Source organism: Battus philenor, unplaced genomic scaffold (genome assembly GCF_028537555.1).
Source record: "Battus philenor isolate CCGP_79_NKW_IND1 unplaced genomic scaffold, ilBatPhil1.0.hap1 SCAF_1, whole genome shotgun sequence".
NCBI lineage: Eukaryota > Metazoa > Arthropoda > Insecta > Lepidoptera > Papilionidae > Battus > Battus philenor.
Window position 1 is genome coordinate 15,613,795 of NW_027181661.1, and position 18,098 is coordinate 15,631,892.

The 18,098-nt window shown below is 32.3% G+C and overlaps 2 protein-coding genes across 3 annotated transcripts in view; one reads left to right on the forward strand and one right to left on the reverse strand.

The window, feature by feature from the left end:
* The window catches only part of Abl (tyrosine-protein kinase Abl), a 72,094-nt gene that overhangs the window by 13,249 nt on the left and 40,747 nt on the right, over nucleotides 1-18,098 (reverse strand). For both annotated transcript variants that reach the window (XM_068777161.1, XM_068777153.1), the window contains exons 4-8: nucleotides 11,093-11,295; nucleotides 10,273-10,371; nucleotides 9,486-9,734; nucleotides 7,945-8,228; nucleotides 6,361-6,637 (exon numbers count right to left, since the gene is read on the reverse strand). In XM_068777161.1, the coding sequence (XP_068633262.1) occupies nucleotides 6,361-6,637; nucleotides 7,945-8,228; nucleotides 9,486-9,734; nucleotides 10,273-10,371; nucleotides 11,093-11,295 (1,112 nt within the window). The remainder of the gene's footprint in view (nucleotides 1-6,360; nucleotides 6,638-7,944; nucleotides 8,229-9,485; nucleotides 9,735-10,272; nucleotides 10,372-11,092; nucleotides 11,296-18,098) is intronic.
* LOC137921477 (uncharacterized) lies at nucleotides 891-3,795 on the forward strand. Its single transcript, XM_068764255.1, has 4 exons — nucleotides 891-951; nucleotides 1,865-1,995; nucleotides 2,075-2,150; nucleotides 3,394-3,795. Exons 1-4 carry the CDS (start codon nucleotides 891-893, stop codon nucleotides 3,597-3,599), a joined length of 474 nt encoding a protein of 157 aa, XP_068620356.1. The 3' UTR covers nucleotides 3,600-3,795.

Below are 18,098 nucleotides of genomic sequence, written 5' to 3' on the forward strand. Positions count from 1 at the left end.
GTAATGATTGATTTTTGAAAGTTACACTACTTTCGGGACATAGAAGTTGATTGGATGTAGGTTTAAAACTTATGTTTTTGGCTGGCAAATGAACTATACAATCACGTCTTTAAAGTTTTTACATCTATAACTAAACACCTTGTATAACAATTAGCTCTCTTTAGTCCACTTCGCGAACTTATCCCTCAACTCTACTTACTGTTTAAATTTTATAAAATCCTTTCTTAGATAACCTCTACTAAGCAAAAGGAATATTCCTACTAAATTTTAACTCTCTAAGCCTCATCGTTACAGAGATATCGTGATGAGTCAGTGCAAAGAAATCTCTTATATGTAGCCTCGCGCTGTCTACATTCAGCTACTTTCCGCGACATTCACTATGTCGTCGGTACATCTAGTAATGGGTCTAACCACGCCACTTCTACTGGCTCTTGATCGTCACTCGAAAATCTCTCCAACAGCCATCGGTTCCACTAGAAATATGAAATGAAAAACGCTTAAAACGAGCGTTTAATTACAACAATAAATTTCAATTTGCTATGTTTATATATTTATATACCAGCTGTTACGAATCTAAAATAATTAAATTTTATTTAGTCGAAGAGTTTTATAGTTCGAATTATCATACATTACTTCGATCGGATCGTGTGGATTTTCATTAGGTATATCAATTGGGGGAGATATAATGATATATTTCGGAACATCCTGTATACGATCGATAGAGCCCCAAATCAAAACAAGCATCATTGTTTGTGGCAAAGCTATAAACGCGACTCGGTCGATTACTTCGTCAGTCGTACTGCGGGGTACCGATCGTTCGCGTTCTTGTCGGTTTTTTTTTAAATCAACAAGCCTAGAAAGTGCAAAGGCGCTCTGCACGGGGGCCTACGATGAGGACATCGAAGATCACCTTCGTGTACCTATTACTCGCTTCAGTTGCGGTTATTATAGGTGAGTGTTCGATTCGAAATCATCTCTAAATCAAGGAAGTAGAAAAAACATATTTTTAATATTTATTTATCTTCCTCAAAATTAGTAACATCTTTGTGGGCGACTATTTACGCTTTTATAAGATAATTCCGGATAATAAGTATTGATTTTCGTGCCATAAATTTAAAATGTATATTACAAAATAAACTAGTGAACTATGTTAAAGTTTAAGGGATTTCTTAATATATCGTATTAATGATTTTTGTGAAAATTATTACAAATAAAAATAACGACAGAATTTGTCGTGTACTCTTTCCAGAACACATGAAACTCTTAGCTAAATTTTATTTTTTGTTCTAAAAAATTTAACGCTCGAAGCATTCTTCTGTATTATGAGTGACCACTACTGATTTCGAGAGAATATTAACATGAATTAATTATTTACAATAAATACATAATAAACTTCGTTATTTACGAAGTCGATATTGATGCCTAGACTAAGGATTTGCAATTTTATTATAGGAGATAGGTCGTTGAGTTCGTCGAACGTATAAGAAACACTGTATTTAATATTGCGAGTTGCTAATCGATTTGGTTCTTTATTCTCTTTTACCTACGCTTCTTTGTCTTTTGCTTCTCTTGTTTTTTTAGGCTTTTTATTTTTCCGTTATATCTATACATTTTGCGTAGTACAACTCGTGGGTGAGTGAACCAGCGTAGGTCTGTGTGTAGGTACTGTGCGAGCGAGATAGCACTAGGGATTAAAGTTTGGCGTACTATTGGTTGACTGGTCGATCCCCTATCTATAAAAGTATTTTGTAAAAAATATGTTACTTTATTGGAATCTCATAATGTATAAATAAGATCAATAGTTTTTAAGTAGATAAAATTAAAATTAAGTTAATTAATGTTTATTTAAAAAAAATATTTTTAGGTAAACACAAAAAACCGAAATCGAAGAAATTCGTATCACCTCCCGCCAAAGGTATTCAGTGCTACAATTGCCTGTCATTCGACCACCCTGGCTGCTGGGACCCCGATCATCCGGATTATGCCAATATAACTGCAAGTACCAGTTCGATATTTTTAAATAAAACATGTAAAATAGTTAAATAAGCAGAACTAGACTTTTATACGTTTACAGGTGCCGAACATCGATTGCTACATCCCAGGAATGGCATTTTTATGCATCGTTATAACGTCAGAGTCTGCTAAATTAGGTGAGCATTTCACATATTATATTAAATAATTAAATAAACACTACAAAAATATATTACACGTATAATTTCTTCGCCTATTTATATATTTTATTAAATTCCAGTCCGTGTTATTGAAACTCTATGTCCTTTATCCAGTTATTTACGTCCCTCAACTGAAACAATGATGATAATGATACCTTTAGCGGTAGAGGTCATAGTTTGAGCCTACTGCAAGGCAAAAACCTCCCCATAAATATTTATACTAAAAACTATACTAATATACTATATATATGTAAAATATATATTGGATATACTAAAAACAAAGGCGGGTTTGCGATCGCAGTGAGGTATAATTCATACGGTGTTGCCCATCCTTTGGAGCAGCTACTGCTTTGTAAACAGACGCAATCTTATCTAATTATCGCGCAATTTGTATATCACATAAGATTATATCACGGGTATCGAAACCGCGGCATGATCTCAACTCTCGTAGATGTCCGTTAAGACAGAGTTCCCCAATCTTTTTTGTGTCGTAGACCCCTTGCATGTTTTTCCGTGTTGGGTAGACCCCCTACTTACCTGATATTGATTTCCTGTAAATTTCTAACTGTAGTGAAGTTTAGTGTTGAAAACTTAAAGTAAAAACACATATTAATTTATACAATTATTAATTGAATTTAAATTAAAACTACTCAAAATTAAATTTTGTAAATGTTATGTAAAATATACGTAAAATTAAAAAAAAAATTTTTTTCGCTGACGTAGACCCCTTGCAGGTTGTCATAGACCCCTAGGGGTCGATATAGATCATTGAGTTAAGAGCAAATTTTAAGAAATTTATTCCACAATGTCTTTTAGAGAATGGGTGACTGTAAACTGTGTTTTAAATATTTCATTAAAGATTATTATAATAGAACTAGCTGAAAGAAAAATTAAAGTTTTTAATTAACAAATGTAAGTTAAGGGTTGATCGTAGAGGGGTGAAAATTTAGGTTTGTATGTATTTTTGTATGCTGTATCATAATAAAATAAAAACCAAAAAAATTGTCACTTAGGGGTATGGAAAATAGATAGTAGCCGATTCTCAGACATACTGAATACGCATGTAAAATTTGGTAAAAATCGGTCAAGCCGTTTCGGAGGAGTTCAAGTTCGAACACCGTGACACGAGAATTTTATATATTAGATTATTCAACTGGACAACATTTTCCATTATATAATAGAAATTATTATACGATTTGTAATAATTATATTCTTTTATCAGTGGAAACAGGACAGGAGATCGGACCGGTGCGCGCACGCACATGTGTACCAGCGAAGGATTTCTCCAAGAAATCCGTGTCTTATTCGATGTGCAGTAAACTGAGCAAAGAGCTATCCGCTTCTGAGATATTTTCGCGGATAGCGGTCAGTCGACCACAGTGCACGCTATGCAAGAAACATCTCTGCACCGACGCCGTCCACTGCTAGAGTCGCCAACGGAAGTCTTTGTCCAACAGGTTACGCGCATGCCATTAGTGAAAGACTGTGACCGCGTTGTTTCAAAATATTTAGAAACAACTTCACGTGGAAGTGATATATGTTTGGATTTAATTATTACGGGCAATCGTTCTCTTTGCTTTGTACAAAGATTGTAAGTTAAATGTGTGTGTGTAATAGACTTGTAAGTTACATGAGGATGTTAAATCAAAAATAAAATATCGAATCACTATGAACATTTTAATTACTCATTTATCGTGTATACGCTAAATAAAATACTTCTACTGTTGTTCCTTTACTTTTATCTTTTATTGGAGTTATTGAAAATAATTAGATTAACGAACTATATATGATAGACGTAAGGCATTTCGTCTCGTATTGACTACCGATTTAAACCTCTGCAATGCTATTATAACACTTCGAGATAAATTTTTATATTATTCTATAAATAAAACATACACGAAAATAGCATAAAATAATGGTATATGTGACAAATGTAAAAATAGTTCATTAAAATGCTTTGTTACGTTTATACCGCACGGGTCATTTCGTTATCGCCTTGTTTGATTTTTAGCTGTGTTGTTGTTGGCGTGTTACGTAACGTATTTGAACAATACTTCTCAAACTTCGCACATGAAAAAATTGTTTTGGAATTTTTTTTCATTGTTAACGTAATAGCTATGCAATGAAACGGTGTCTCGACTTTGAGATATACATTTGTTTTTCAAAATCATTGTTTCACTAATGTTTCAGAACTACATATAGATCGGTATGCAATTTGAACTGTACAAGCAACCATCCTATAAGTAATCTTCATCCCTAACATTTTAACCGTAAGACCTCCACTGCTGGGCCTTCCCTACATAGGGCTTTCCCAGAGATTTCCAAAATGCAAGCGGCTAACATTCAGCGTCTTCTAACGACATTAACAAAGTAGTCTATCCGTGGTCTCTGCTCTTGAAACGTAAGTTCCTAGCAGCGATCGGTTCACCGGGTATCGAAGATGTACGTGTGCAAATAATAAATTATATTTAGGAATAAACTATTTTAATAATAATAATAAAAACAATGTTATCAAAATTAAATGTATTTTTTTTTACTTACGATGGATTAAGTAAAAAAGTAAATAGCACATCTCATCGCATATTATTTTCATCATTACCTTGACACAGTTTTGGTAATCATTTTGGAATTAATGATAATGTAATATAAATATATATCATTTATAAACTATAGAGTATAAATATCATTAAAGGATACAGATCGCATGCATACATACATTAGATAAATATTACTTGTGTAACCGATGGCTCTTGGACCCTAAAGGTTTCAAAGGTTCAAGTGGCGACCACGAGACACTTGGTGGACTGACGATATAATTACGTAGCGGGAGAAGGATGTGGGTAATGCGATACCGGTCTTCATAATACACAGCATATAAATAAAAGCACAAAATATGTGCATCGAGTTTAAATATTAAAAATTTACACACATTTATTTTAATTCCCTTTTCCTACCATTTTCCTCTAAAATATTTTAAATAATTTGTGACAGCATTTCCCAGTAATTATTTCAGATTCAATTTTCTCTCAATTTTTTCAAATATAATAACACAAAAATTAAGATAGAACTTGGGTCAATTTATCGTGAGTCACAAATAATGATTCAAAAAGCTGCATGATATATATACATAGTATTATTTAAATTAACCTAACACCTAAATAGATTTGTTAAAGTCAATTATATTTTATTATACATAAATTCCAATAGATTGATGTAAATAAAGTTTTTTTTAATCAGTTTATTCCTACTGTATTTAGTATAAAGTTTGACAGTGTTCTAAAAGATCTTATTTTAAAACGGAAGTGAGCAACCTTCTTAATCTACGGGTTAATTTATTGTATTAATGTAGTAAACAATTTTAATAATAAATATTAAACTTAAAAATTTTAAATTAAAAAAAAGCGTAGCGTTCGTATTGCATATTTTAACAAATCGCTGTGTGAGTAACTAATTACAAACTGTATAGATTTAGTATCATTAGTATTAGTATCATTTTAAAATGATTAATTTTATAATAATGTATCAATGCAAGTCAATTAAATAATTTAAATTTTTGAATGCTTAGAGGGCCGCATAAACATGTTAAAATTCATGTTTAAAAAATATATATATTTATGTGTCATATTTAATTTATCACTTTTTTTGATAGGACTTGTTTTTTACTCCCGATGGCATTTGCAGGTTTCAGGGATATGGTCATTGGTAATCTTAATCTGTTTGGACCCCTAACTTTAAAAACATCTGTATTTCGAACATAAGTTATTTGAATATACAAACTCCCTTTTAAAAATAGCTATCCTCCATACAGAATTTGGGCAAAATAAACTTGAAATCCAAAGAGTATATTTATTTTGATGTGTTTCAATAAACACTAGCATTAATGAATTAGTTACTATTGCATTAAATAACATTATGTTTAAAGTAAATGTAATTTTCAAAGTAAATATAACTTAATATTTTGTATTGGGTGCATTTATTATATTTTCAAGGATTTTAAAAGACACGCTAATTCCTAAAAGTAAAAAATGATAATCTAAATAAGTGTATGATAACGCGTCCGCACCTTGCAATTGACAGATACAGACTGACATATTGCGACAATGTAAACATATCCTTACTTCGTTGTCTAACCAATAAGTTATGAACTGTCTTATATGAACTTTAGGGCATAATAGAAAATAATACATACCTTCTCAAGCATGTGGTATACATCGGCCAAGTCGACTCTAGGGTAAGGCGACATCCCGTAGGTGGCAATCTCCCAGAGCAGTATCCCGAAGGCCCACACATCGGATTTGGTGCTGAAGGTGTTGTAAGCTAGTCCCTCAGGGGCGGTCCACTTGATGGGGAACTTGGCTCCGGCGTGTGCAGTATACGTGTCGTCACGCATCAGGCGGGCGAGTCCGAAGTCAGCAACTTTCACGAGGTGGTTTTCCCCGACCAGACAGTTGCGAGCCGCTAAGTCCCTGTAAATAGTTAAAGCAATGAAATAAAGATATGTTGCATACGAGTTAGTATTAAAATATTCGGTGTTGCACCGCATTCTAAAAAACCGTATTAATTACAATCAAATTAATTAATTTAAAAGCCTCTGTCCAGTAGTAGACACCTCGCTTTTTATATCTATGTATTTGCTGTCAATTAATGTATGGTACACCCTATCCAAAAATCAATTGTTTTAAGGAATAATAATGTGTAAGGGTTCCAAAAATTCCGATAGCCACCTGTTAAAATTAATTTTTGTTCACCATATGTCCCTGCAGAATTTGTACTGCAAGAAATAATTGACCTGTCGCATTCCAATAGAAAAAAGTATACAACATATTTCAGAGTATTCACTTTATATATGATTAGAAATAGGTGTAAAAGCTTTTGCTAATAAAGAAGCTACGTATTTACTATTTAGAACTTTTACAACTATATAACTAAAACAAAAAAAAGGTTAGTTTTTGGTACATCAGCATTGTGGGGAGACATTACAAACCTATGTAATTGTGAACGGACTAATGTCTACAATATGTGCTTGTTGATTTTATTTCTATAGTTTCATTTTCATTGAAATTGTATTAAATAATTATAGAATATAGAAACTACTATTATTATACATATCAAGAACAAATTTAATTAACGTATCAACTTTTACATTTTAACAGAGATCATTAAACCACAAAACATAAAAAATAGATTAGTATCATGTCTAAACAAAGTGAAACTTTTAAAATATTATATTTTAAAATATCGTATGTTTGACGACTGCAGTCTTTCTAATTTAAACTTTTTGAATGCCTGTCCTAATATCTCCATATTGTATCATTTCTCTTAAGCACTATCTATTGTAAATCTAATTTAAAAACACGCTTAACACCGTCTTTTGAGACTAAGTATCTATAGTCTCCGGAGGAGTACCTATATAAACACTAGCAATATTATTATTTTTTATTATTATTTACTAACCTAATACTTATGGTACAGCACCTTAAAAAATTATTAATGAGGTTCATTTTTAACTACCTATACATAAAACATATTAACTAAAATAATGTTTAGGTAAGTTAATTGCTTAAATGTCTTAGTATTTCTATTACCAATATATATTATTCAGGAAAACTTAAAGGAACCCTGTATATGTCTGGCTTTAGAATCATAATTGTGACCATAAGACGTCTACAGCTGGACATAGGCCTCCTCCAGAGATTTTTTTGTGTAACCGTTTGGATGCACCCTAAATCCAATGCAATTATCGCTAGCTTAATGGAGTAAAATTCAAACTTACCGGTGGATAAATGACCGGCTCTCTAGGTAGCTCATTCCGGAGGCGATCTGAGTTGCCATGTACATAAGGACCACCGCGTCGATATGTTCGCGGTTGCCGGTCCGAAGGTAATCGAGGAGGTTCCCTCGGCTCATAAATTCCGTGATAATATAGAAAGGCGGCTCGCGTGTGCATACGCCCAGCAACTGTACCAAATTGGGGTGTCGCATCTCTTTCATTATGGCTGCTTCCTCCAAGAAGTCTTTCAGAGCCATTGTATCGTCCTTCAGGGTTTTTACTGCCACCTAGAAAACAAGAATATTATTTTATGTACACTTAATATAACATGCTTAAATTTACAAAGTGGACAGATGACTTTGTTAAAAAAGACGCTGGTTGTAAACTGCCTCTGAACGGACCTATTGGAAATTTATGGGAGTGGCGTATGTTCAGCACTGGAAGTTAAAGAAAAAAATTAACTTGCACAATTTTTTTAATAAAACTTCACTGTGACAATTTACAATAAAGTTGAGGTTTAAAAAACCAAGACTTTAGTAAGTTTTAATTGTAAAATCATTCATGTCAAATCAATTCAAATTGAAAGAATTTATCAAATTAAGTGTCTACAATTACATCTCTCAACTTTAAATTACTTCTTGGGTTCCAAATGCGATCTAAGTTGAGGACGGTCCACAAAAAACTCAGGAAACTTTTTTGTGAACATATTCACAAACGTCAAAATGTGTACACTGTAGTAGACCGGTCTTATTTGGAATCTTTGGGGGATATATGTCTTGTAATGGAAGCTCTATGTCTGAAATAATGATGATGATAGTAGGGTATCTTTTACGTTTGTTTGATGAACTTTTTAAATTTATTGCATCATAGTATAAGGAAATCCAAGATTGTTTATTGAAAAATCGTACTTGCCCCACTAAGCAGTTACTGATATAGCTGGGTTTCCAAACGTGTGGCCAAGCCCCCACAGTGGTAATTTATTCTTTTAAGGGGGCAATTCGAAATGGATTCGACACGCTGTTAATCCTTTTACTTTAATATAAAAACTATGTATGTTACATAGGAGAGCATAAGAATTTTAGAATGTCCTAAATGGGACATTGCGCAAAAGAGATTTGGAAACACTAATATAGACCCTTGTGAAAAGCATAATATGCTTTTCAGATAACAGTAATATTATACATTAATTCATATCATCTATCATATTCACATAAAATTGTTTAGTTATCGCTTTAGTAACAAAAGAAGAATGCCGTAAGAGTCCAATTTGATAGAAACTACAATCAGATTGAGCTATCCTATAATGACATCTTACAGCTGATGAAGAAATCACTATGGCAGGCAAATTATAAAATATAAAAATAATATGAAATTATATAAAATTATGCTTCTCTATAACAACTTCCCTGTATAAAGAAAAACAATTACTTGGGTTTTAAATATGGTCGCATTTTTTTTTGATCTAAGGTCCAAGACTCAAAGACTCCCAAACCTCTTCGATGTAAAGAGAACAACAACTTAAGGACTTGTAGTTAAATACTTACAGTCATGTTGCCACGTTTCCACGCGGCTTCGTATACATCTCCATACTGTCCACCGCCGAGTTTGTGCTTCATGACAATGTCGGTGCGGTCAATCTCCCACTCGTCAGGGGGCGCTAGTGGGAACACGGTCGGCTTGTTGCGCTTGGGCGCCGGGTAGAGAAGCTGTGTGATGAGCCCATCACCAAGCACAGAGTGGTGGTGCACCAACTCGGCTAGGGTTCCAAATTTTGATTCTGACGTCACGTACACCTGGGTAATCATATTAATACTTAAGTATATAACGCTATACAAAATATTTTTATCCCTAAGGCTTTCTTTCAATTCATAGTCGTGGTGATTTTTCTGCATCAATTGCTGAATCATGTCTCATATATGACTTAGCTTTTCTTCAAAAAAACGCAAAAAAGTACTTATATTAAAATACTGGCATTTTCATTATCATCTACGGCAATATATGATATCAAAGAAATAAACTATAGTATAGTAGGTTAAGAAGAAACCATTACATAAAAATATATATACATATATTACTAATCAAGTTTATCAAGCGAATGTGTTAAAGTTAATGCAAAATTAAAAGAAAGATTTAAAATACAAAGATATATTTTTTATTTCTATATATTTTTATTTCATTTTTATTATAAATATATAGTGGAGATCGCAAAAATTATATTTTAGTAGTTTTTTTTTTATTTTTTTTAAATGACCCCAGTTACTATGAACCTACAATTTTTAATTAGTTATTTCATATCCTTCTCCTATATCAATAGTGTTACATTCAGGTTACCTTTCCATCTGAGTCTTCGTTAATGCGATAATGGTATACGCGGCCTTCGTACCGTAGTGATATGCTTCTTTGGCCTGGACTAGATTCGGATTCGCGGACCTGGAACCAAAGAATTTTTCATATTATTACTAACTTAAATCTTCCACCTATCGACTGACTCGCCACAATATTTCAGGACTTGAAACATAAATTTTGGTAAGAATACTCTTTTCGCAGAGTAGAGGTTTTCTTTCTTTCGTTCCCCCTGCATTACAACTTAGCTAAAGTGTTGTTTCATTTTATGCTTTTATTTCACTTTCTCCGTTCATCATTTCTCTTGTTCTTCACAATATCCATCTTTATTCACATTCAAATCATCTCCTCTGTATCAACTTCACAATTTGCTACATTATCACAGTATTGAATCAATTTTTCGATTTTATTTACATTTTACTATTTGTTGTAATTTTTGTTTCCAGTTTCATTTTTATACAATTATAGCTATTTTATTCTTTTTTTACTAAACCTATATTGAAATTTTGCTCGACCCTTACTTACTTTTGAGTCTAATTCTTCTGCCGAGTAGAGGTTGTTGGGCGTTCATTAAAAGATATAAAACTAGGCCTGTATATTTTTTTGGCTAGTGTTATGTGGTATTGGTTAATCTATCACTAATTCCTATGTCCCTAAGATGGGGCAGAGGGCGTCCACAGTACGTCGCCATCCCGAGAGATCTTGAGTCTTGCGCTTAACTTCGCTCCACGTCATTCCGACCATTAATGGTTAAAATGTTAATCTATGGGGAGTGTTATATCCAGCTAAAATTTAAATCATTGCTTACCAAGAAGCTGCCATTAATGCCAGACGACAGCAAATATTCGGCCGCATTTCGAGATATAGGCCCGTGATACCACGAGTGCTTCTCCAGCGAGTTCACCGGGGTCACGTAGTTGCTGGGCACCCAGCCCACACGACCGCCGGACAGTGTATGCGCCTCGCACCACTCTCCGCTCTTGTTGTAGCTCATTATCCTCACCTGTTCACCTGCAAACAGAGAACGAGGTTTTGTTTAATACATTCGACACATTCACTATACTCCAATTATACACAAAACGTACAGGATGATTGTTTACAGGTGTAAAAGCTTTACAGTTAACAGTTCAAAAGAGTAGCTTATTTATCAGACAAATTTTACACCTATTTTCAATCACCCTGTATAAAGAAAGCATTTTAAAAATTTGGAGCAGATAATAAACATAATTTTTAATATACATTTATATGAATTTTGTAAACGTATTTCTTATTTTTTTATCATTACATTATTTATTATTTCTGAAATCATCAATTTTTAGATAGCATGCACTATAAATGACTGCAAATGACCTATACATATAACCCTATAAAACCTTTACGCTTATAACTAATCATCGTGTATATTTTTCGCGAACTGTCTATCGTAACACAAATTACCCATGAATAGTTCTATTGTAATGTTTTGAACCATCACACTTTGTCCTTGTCGCCTAATACATAAAATATCAAGTTGTTCTGAGCAGATTTTCCCCTTGGATGCTTCAAAAACTATCATTAACAGTAGCATTGTATTGTAATATTTCGTAGCAATGAAACAGTATTCACATTTTTTGTCAAACACTTGCAATAAAAATTCAATCTAACTTCAAAATGTATAACCGTATACGTCAAACGAAATAATGTTAAAAATGATATCCCAGTTTTTATTTTGTATGGAGCTGCAGAAATATATTCAATTAAAAATTTATTTAATTACTATTTCTACAATCACGAGTAGCTACAGCGTCGACTGCTAAGTATTTAAAAAAAAGATTCAATGTTCATTTACTGAAGTCGCATGCTTCAAAATTTTTAACTTTCTACTAATTGTTTTTTAAATAAGCTATTAATTATAATTAAATATATTTTTTGTAAAAATCTAAAGTTTATTACGGGTAACACGAGCAAATACAACAAAACAATACAAAACACACACACACACACACACACACACACACATATATATATATATATATATATATCCCCTCCTTAGGCTCCGTGAACTGAGCTCCGAAGAAGCTGTAAAAGACCTCAGGTTTCGAACTACATGAACATATAATAAGTAAGTAGTACAGTCATGACCATAATCTTTGCAGCCGTAAAAAGCATCCAGGGCTTGATATAAGCCTCCCATAGCGACCTCCAATAGAACCGCCCAGACATACATTAAAATATGATTATTTTTAAATGTCTTATGACATATATATTCTATAAAATAAATAATGTAAATCAACATGCATGGAAAATTAAATCACATAGTAATCGATTAAAAGCGCAGCATAGGACACCCTCACAAGTTGAACATAAAACATTTGCTACGGTTTTAGAAAAAGGCTAAATATAAGTCGCTTATAATAGGTATTTTAGAATTTTTTTGTGTGGCCTAGCATGGAGACTGGATTTGGAAAGACCAGAGGCTAGAGATGGATGTTCAGAGTCTCGTGGATGCCATATCGTCACATTTCGGTTCTCAAGGAAGTCAACATAAAAGAGGGAATCCTCTAGTTCTTTGGACATATCACCCGTAAGGACTGAAGGGAACGTTTGACAAGGAAAAGTTTGAGTTTAAGTTTGAAAAACTCCGTAAATGAATGTTATCACTCCGTCAAACACCGAGCTACATGGTGACGTGGGGAATGATCACTCAGACAAGAGTATTCTATCAGCTCTGATGTTTGCTAACAAAGTTTCTGTATATATAATCTATCATGGCTTTGGGCATTGGTACTTTGAACGCTAAAAATATATGCAGGTGCATTTGAATGCTCCAAATTTTTGAGAACGTTTTGAGTCAGTAATTCGTAGATATAGCACATAGTATTAATTTGGTAACATCGAAAGTGTTTTTGTTTACTAATTATATAAAAGGTACATATAATAATGTTTATTGCAATGTGAAATAAAATTAATCTCTACGTAAAATCACGTAACAATTTTAATGAAGCTCGCATTCAGTATATGTTCGGCTCGGAGACCAGAAAAGCCACTCGTGCGAGCAAAATGTTCCTAACGAGTAACTAATTAGAGAATTTGCTCCCGTAATTGGATCGGTCGCGCAACTGACGCGCCCACAGGGCCAATCAAATTATTGATGCATAATCACAAGCTCGATCAAAGTGACTGGAGCTATGGTGATATTGCATAAATTAACATTCATTGAATCTTAAGCAGCATTCTGATACGTTTATAAGCTCTTAAGCATTATAATGTACAAAATATAAATGTCAATTATTACACTAAATTTCTTGGAAATAATTATAACCCTAAATATGTGCCTGTTAATGTTACCTGCCGTGCCATGAATTTATAAATAAACTGTAAATGTACATATATATATATACACACTATCGCGAAAAGATTATTTTATATATAATGATCTTAACTAAAATTAATTAAAATAGATGAAATTGTCTGATTTTTAAATTTTGTAAACTATGTTGAGCGTTTATAAATTTATTCTAATTACAAGCTTCCACAAATACTAAAAAAATAATATCAGCACTCATAAATTAAATATATTACACAAAAGGGTTGGATCGGAAACCAACCCTATTGGATCGAAAAATAAATTGTTTTTTTGTATTTCATTTATGTAGTACAAACCAATGTTATTACTAAAGTCGTACATAAAAAGGCATATATTAAAACGAAAAGCAAATTATTTGGATCTGTTCTGACTATAGAATCTTGGTAGTAAACCATGATAAATCAGGCACATGAGGTATACATCTACCACACAGTTTTTGAAATATGTTACAAACTTCTACTCTACTTCTGTTACTAAAAACAGAGTTACTGTGAAACTTCAGCGTACTAAAGTTACGAAATATGAAACGGACTAATTTCACCTAAAACATTTTGCAATTAAAGTAATAATTTCCAGGAACCCGTCTAAAAATAAAAACCTCGCCAAATGGATTGGCTATGCGGACATCTCGAAAATGGCTCCAAAAATTTTACAATTTTTTTTTATATTCGTTAACGCACCAGTAGGGGAGACAGAATGGAAAATTTGCGATGAAAATGCTTACAACTACACCTTCAATTCTCATATAAACCACAGATTAAAATATCTATCTTTACTTGTGAAATATTTCATATCAATCAAAATATAAAGAATCGTTGAACATTATTTATTATTTAGTCATTAAAACAATAAATTAAGTAATAATTTTTCTACTTGGCTGCAACAGGCGAATATATTTTGACAATACGTGGTCTGTAGTAGCTAGGATGATTATGAATCGTACATGTATACAATTAAATCGATTATATGTACAATGTTATCGATATTTCAATTGACACATTAAAACAGTCGCTCGCAGCATTTTAATCCGCAACACAAAGTAGAACGTAGAGCATAAACCATTCATACTAGCACGAATGAAAAGCCTTTTATTAAAAAAAAATACTTGCAAATACAGACCATTATACCCGAGTATTACAAAAAAAGGCGGATCAATTATTCGTCTGCTTTCAGTATCATGCATTTTCGATTACGTTTTTTATTTAAATAAATATTTTATTTAAATTTTGGTGAATTTTTATTGTCTCTTTAATCAATTTCCTACAAAGGGTGATTGTTTATAGGTGTAAAAGCTTTGAAGGGGTGAAGACATAACTCATTTTCTGTCAATTAATTTATGGTACACTCTATCTGAAAAACAATAATTTCAGAAATAATTAACATAGAAAATGCGTGTTCAAAATTCGTATGAACATAAATTAAAATTAATTATTGTTTGTTATCTCTTCCCGCAGACTTTGTATTGCCAGAAATTAGTGGCAAAAATTTTAATTGCCAGAATAAATGGCTTTCGCATTACAATATTGACAGATTGATTTTATACGATATGATTATAAATCGATCTAAAAGCTTTAAAGCTTATTGCCATTGTATTTTAAGCTTTTTGCCCTGTATAGAAAATTAAACATAATGTGTAACAAATTTGTGTTTAGAGCATAGTTCAACTAAAATACGTAGAATTAATCCTCTGCCGGTTTCACGGTGACGTTCAGCGTGTTAGAGCGACAGGAAATTGCAAAACTTAGTAAGGACTCACAAAGGTGCTTCGTTTGTGCCGTTTTCAAATTCTGTCAACAGCACACCGAGTCCGCTTTGACAGCAGAGGGTTGTATTTTCCAAGCGGCGGCCGGCACGTCCTAGTTTGCTCGGTCAAAACCGTACCGTACCGTATTATTTGAAAAGGGAACGGCCAGAAGGCTTCTTTGTTGCACCGAATTCAATTAAATAAAACCTGCAAAGGTTTTCAGGTGGGAATTATATTTCAGTTTACTTAAATCACTGAAATTTACTTTCTATTACTGAAAGCGAAGAATTTTTTTTAATAACAATGTTACAGAAGATTGTGAATCAGTTATTATACAGTGATTGTCTGTATAAAAAGTTTTAAGTCGCTTTTACACCAATTTCCAATCATCAACAATCGATCATTCTGAAACTCTAAATGAATGCAACATTTCAATAACTTCTGCCAGTTTAAATTGCTGTAAACTAACAGATAGTAAACTAACTATAAAGAAAGAGATAGTAAACAATAATAAATTTTGCTATTTAATATATTATCGTTATTTATTATTTCTGATACCATTGACTTTTAAAAAGGTGTACCATATGTTAATTGACAGAAAATGGGCTGTGTTTAATGCGTGATATTTCACATGTAACATATGTGGCACTATTTTAAAAGCTAGGCTACACTCGGGACACCTTGCCTCTATATTACCAGATGTAGCCTCAAAAACACTCTGTGTACTCCTACAGGTGTACATCTATTCTTTTAAGGCTTTCATGTCTATGTATAACAAATCACCCTATATACAAGTATTCGTACATAACAAACTAAAGGGAACGTTATGACAAAATAATGAGTTACAACATTAAATTCTCAAGCTTCACTGAAACAAACAAGACTGCTTATTTATTTCTTAAAGTTCATTCATTTTAAAATCCTTTGGAAACTAAAGGCAAAGAAAATACAACGTAAGGACGGAACTGCGACAATGAGACGATGCCTGAGGAGGCGAAACGAGCCGTTCTTATTTTCTATTTGATTTTATTTCTTTCTTTCGAAATGAGAGTAACTCTGTAAACAGCCAAAGAGAATATCTAAACAACCGGAATAACAGACTGTAATAGGATCCCTTTTAAAGTGTTCCAATTTTAAATTCACTTTTTATCCATATTAAATAACAGGTGTTTTATTTCACAAAAAAGTTTACTGAATAAAATGTAAACAAATGTTCACCTAAAATAATTTCTAAGCATTGTATTATAAGTATAATTAATTTGGAATAATATCAACTGATAATACATTATGAATATTGGCCATAAATGTTCTGAATTAGTCCGGTTTTAAGTACATTATTATACACTTTATATTTCCGACTTTTTTGCTCACATTTTTACGTGTTAGTGTTTATTAAGTCTCTTAAATAATTTCCTAACTAAAATAGTAACTTATTTAAAATAAATTAAAGTTAAAAAAAAATTATTAACCACTGTCGTCCTGTTTATTTTAATGACGCTCTAAAAATGTCCAGTTATTAAAATAACGTTCCAACCACGTCAGGATCAGTGCGGTGGCTGCCATATTCGCCACATCACTGAAGTATCAACTACTATATGTTAGAAGAGAACCTGTGACTCGCGAACTACATCGTACTTTTTGAAATATTGAGGCTCGGAATAAAATATGGTAAAATTTAAATACCGATCAGTATTAACTAACCAGCATCTGAAATAATTACTAAAAAGTTCTATCACACATTATAAATTAAATTGTATTTAGTTCTTAATATTTAAATTCATTAGAGATTTTTTGTAATAGTTAGTGACAATTTTTAAATTATTTTACTATCTGGCATACCCTTTAAAAATGTATTTTTTAAATGGTAAAAACTATCAAAGGGCTTTGGCCACCCTTGTTTTAAAATTACAAATTACACTCATAATATACACTGCTTAATATTTTTAATACTCCATTTAATTTACTGGACGTAAATAAAACCGAATAAAATTCATCGCATTTCTTCGTTTCCATAGCGGAATCTTGCCCCAATTCTGTATAAAAACTTGGATGAGAAGCGAATCAGTAAACGAGCGTAAGAAGCGATATCAACGCTTTTAAAAGAATTCAATATCGGGTTCAACTTTCTTTCGCAATATTCTTAAAGCTCTCGCTATATTTAGTTTGAAATAAATATACCCATTTATTCGTTCTATTTATGTTATCACTCAGTTTACATTATACAAAAGAAATTTGACTAAAAATATCTTAACAAATCTAAATAAACGAACTTCATAAGATCGAGTAGTTATTAAAATCTATAAACAGTATATCGGTATGAACATATAAGTCATTATTATCATCATGTCGACCATAGACTCCGTGATGACCGGTTTTTCGTTGCTCGCAGTATTCATCAACTTCCTCGACTATATCTCTATATCTCTCTATCATAGTGGGGAGCTTACCCACGCCGCCACATAGAAATATTAAGGTTTACTCAGTATTCCTACATTACAATTACACTATAAATGTATCTGTCAATTATATTAATTTATACTGGTAATTGAATAGACGTGGATTTTTAAATAAATTTTTGAAATTAGCTGCCTATCCTATCGCCCATTTTATAAAGATGATTTCTATGGCAACCTGTATACAGGATAGTCGAAAAAATTTAAATATAATTTAGACAAAATATTAAAAAGTCAAAATATAATTATATGTTTCAATTGTTCGTTTTTT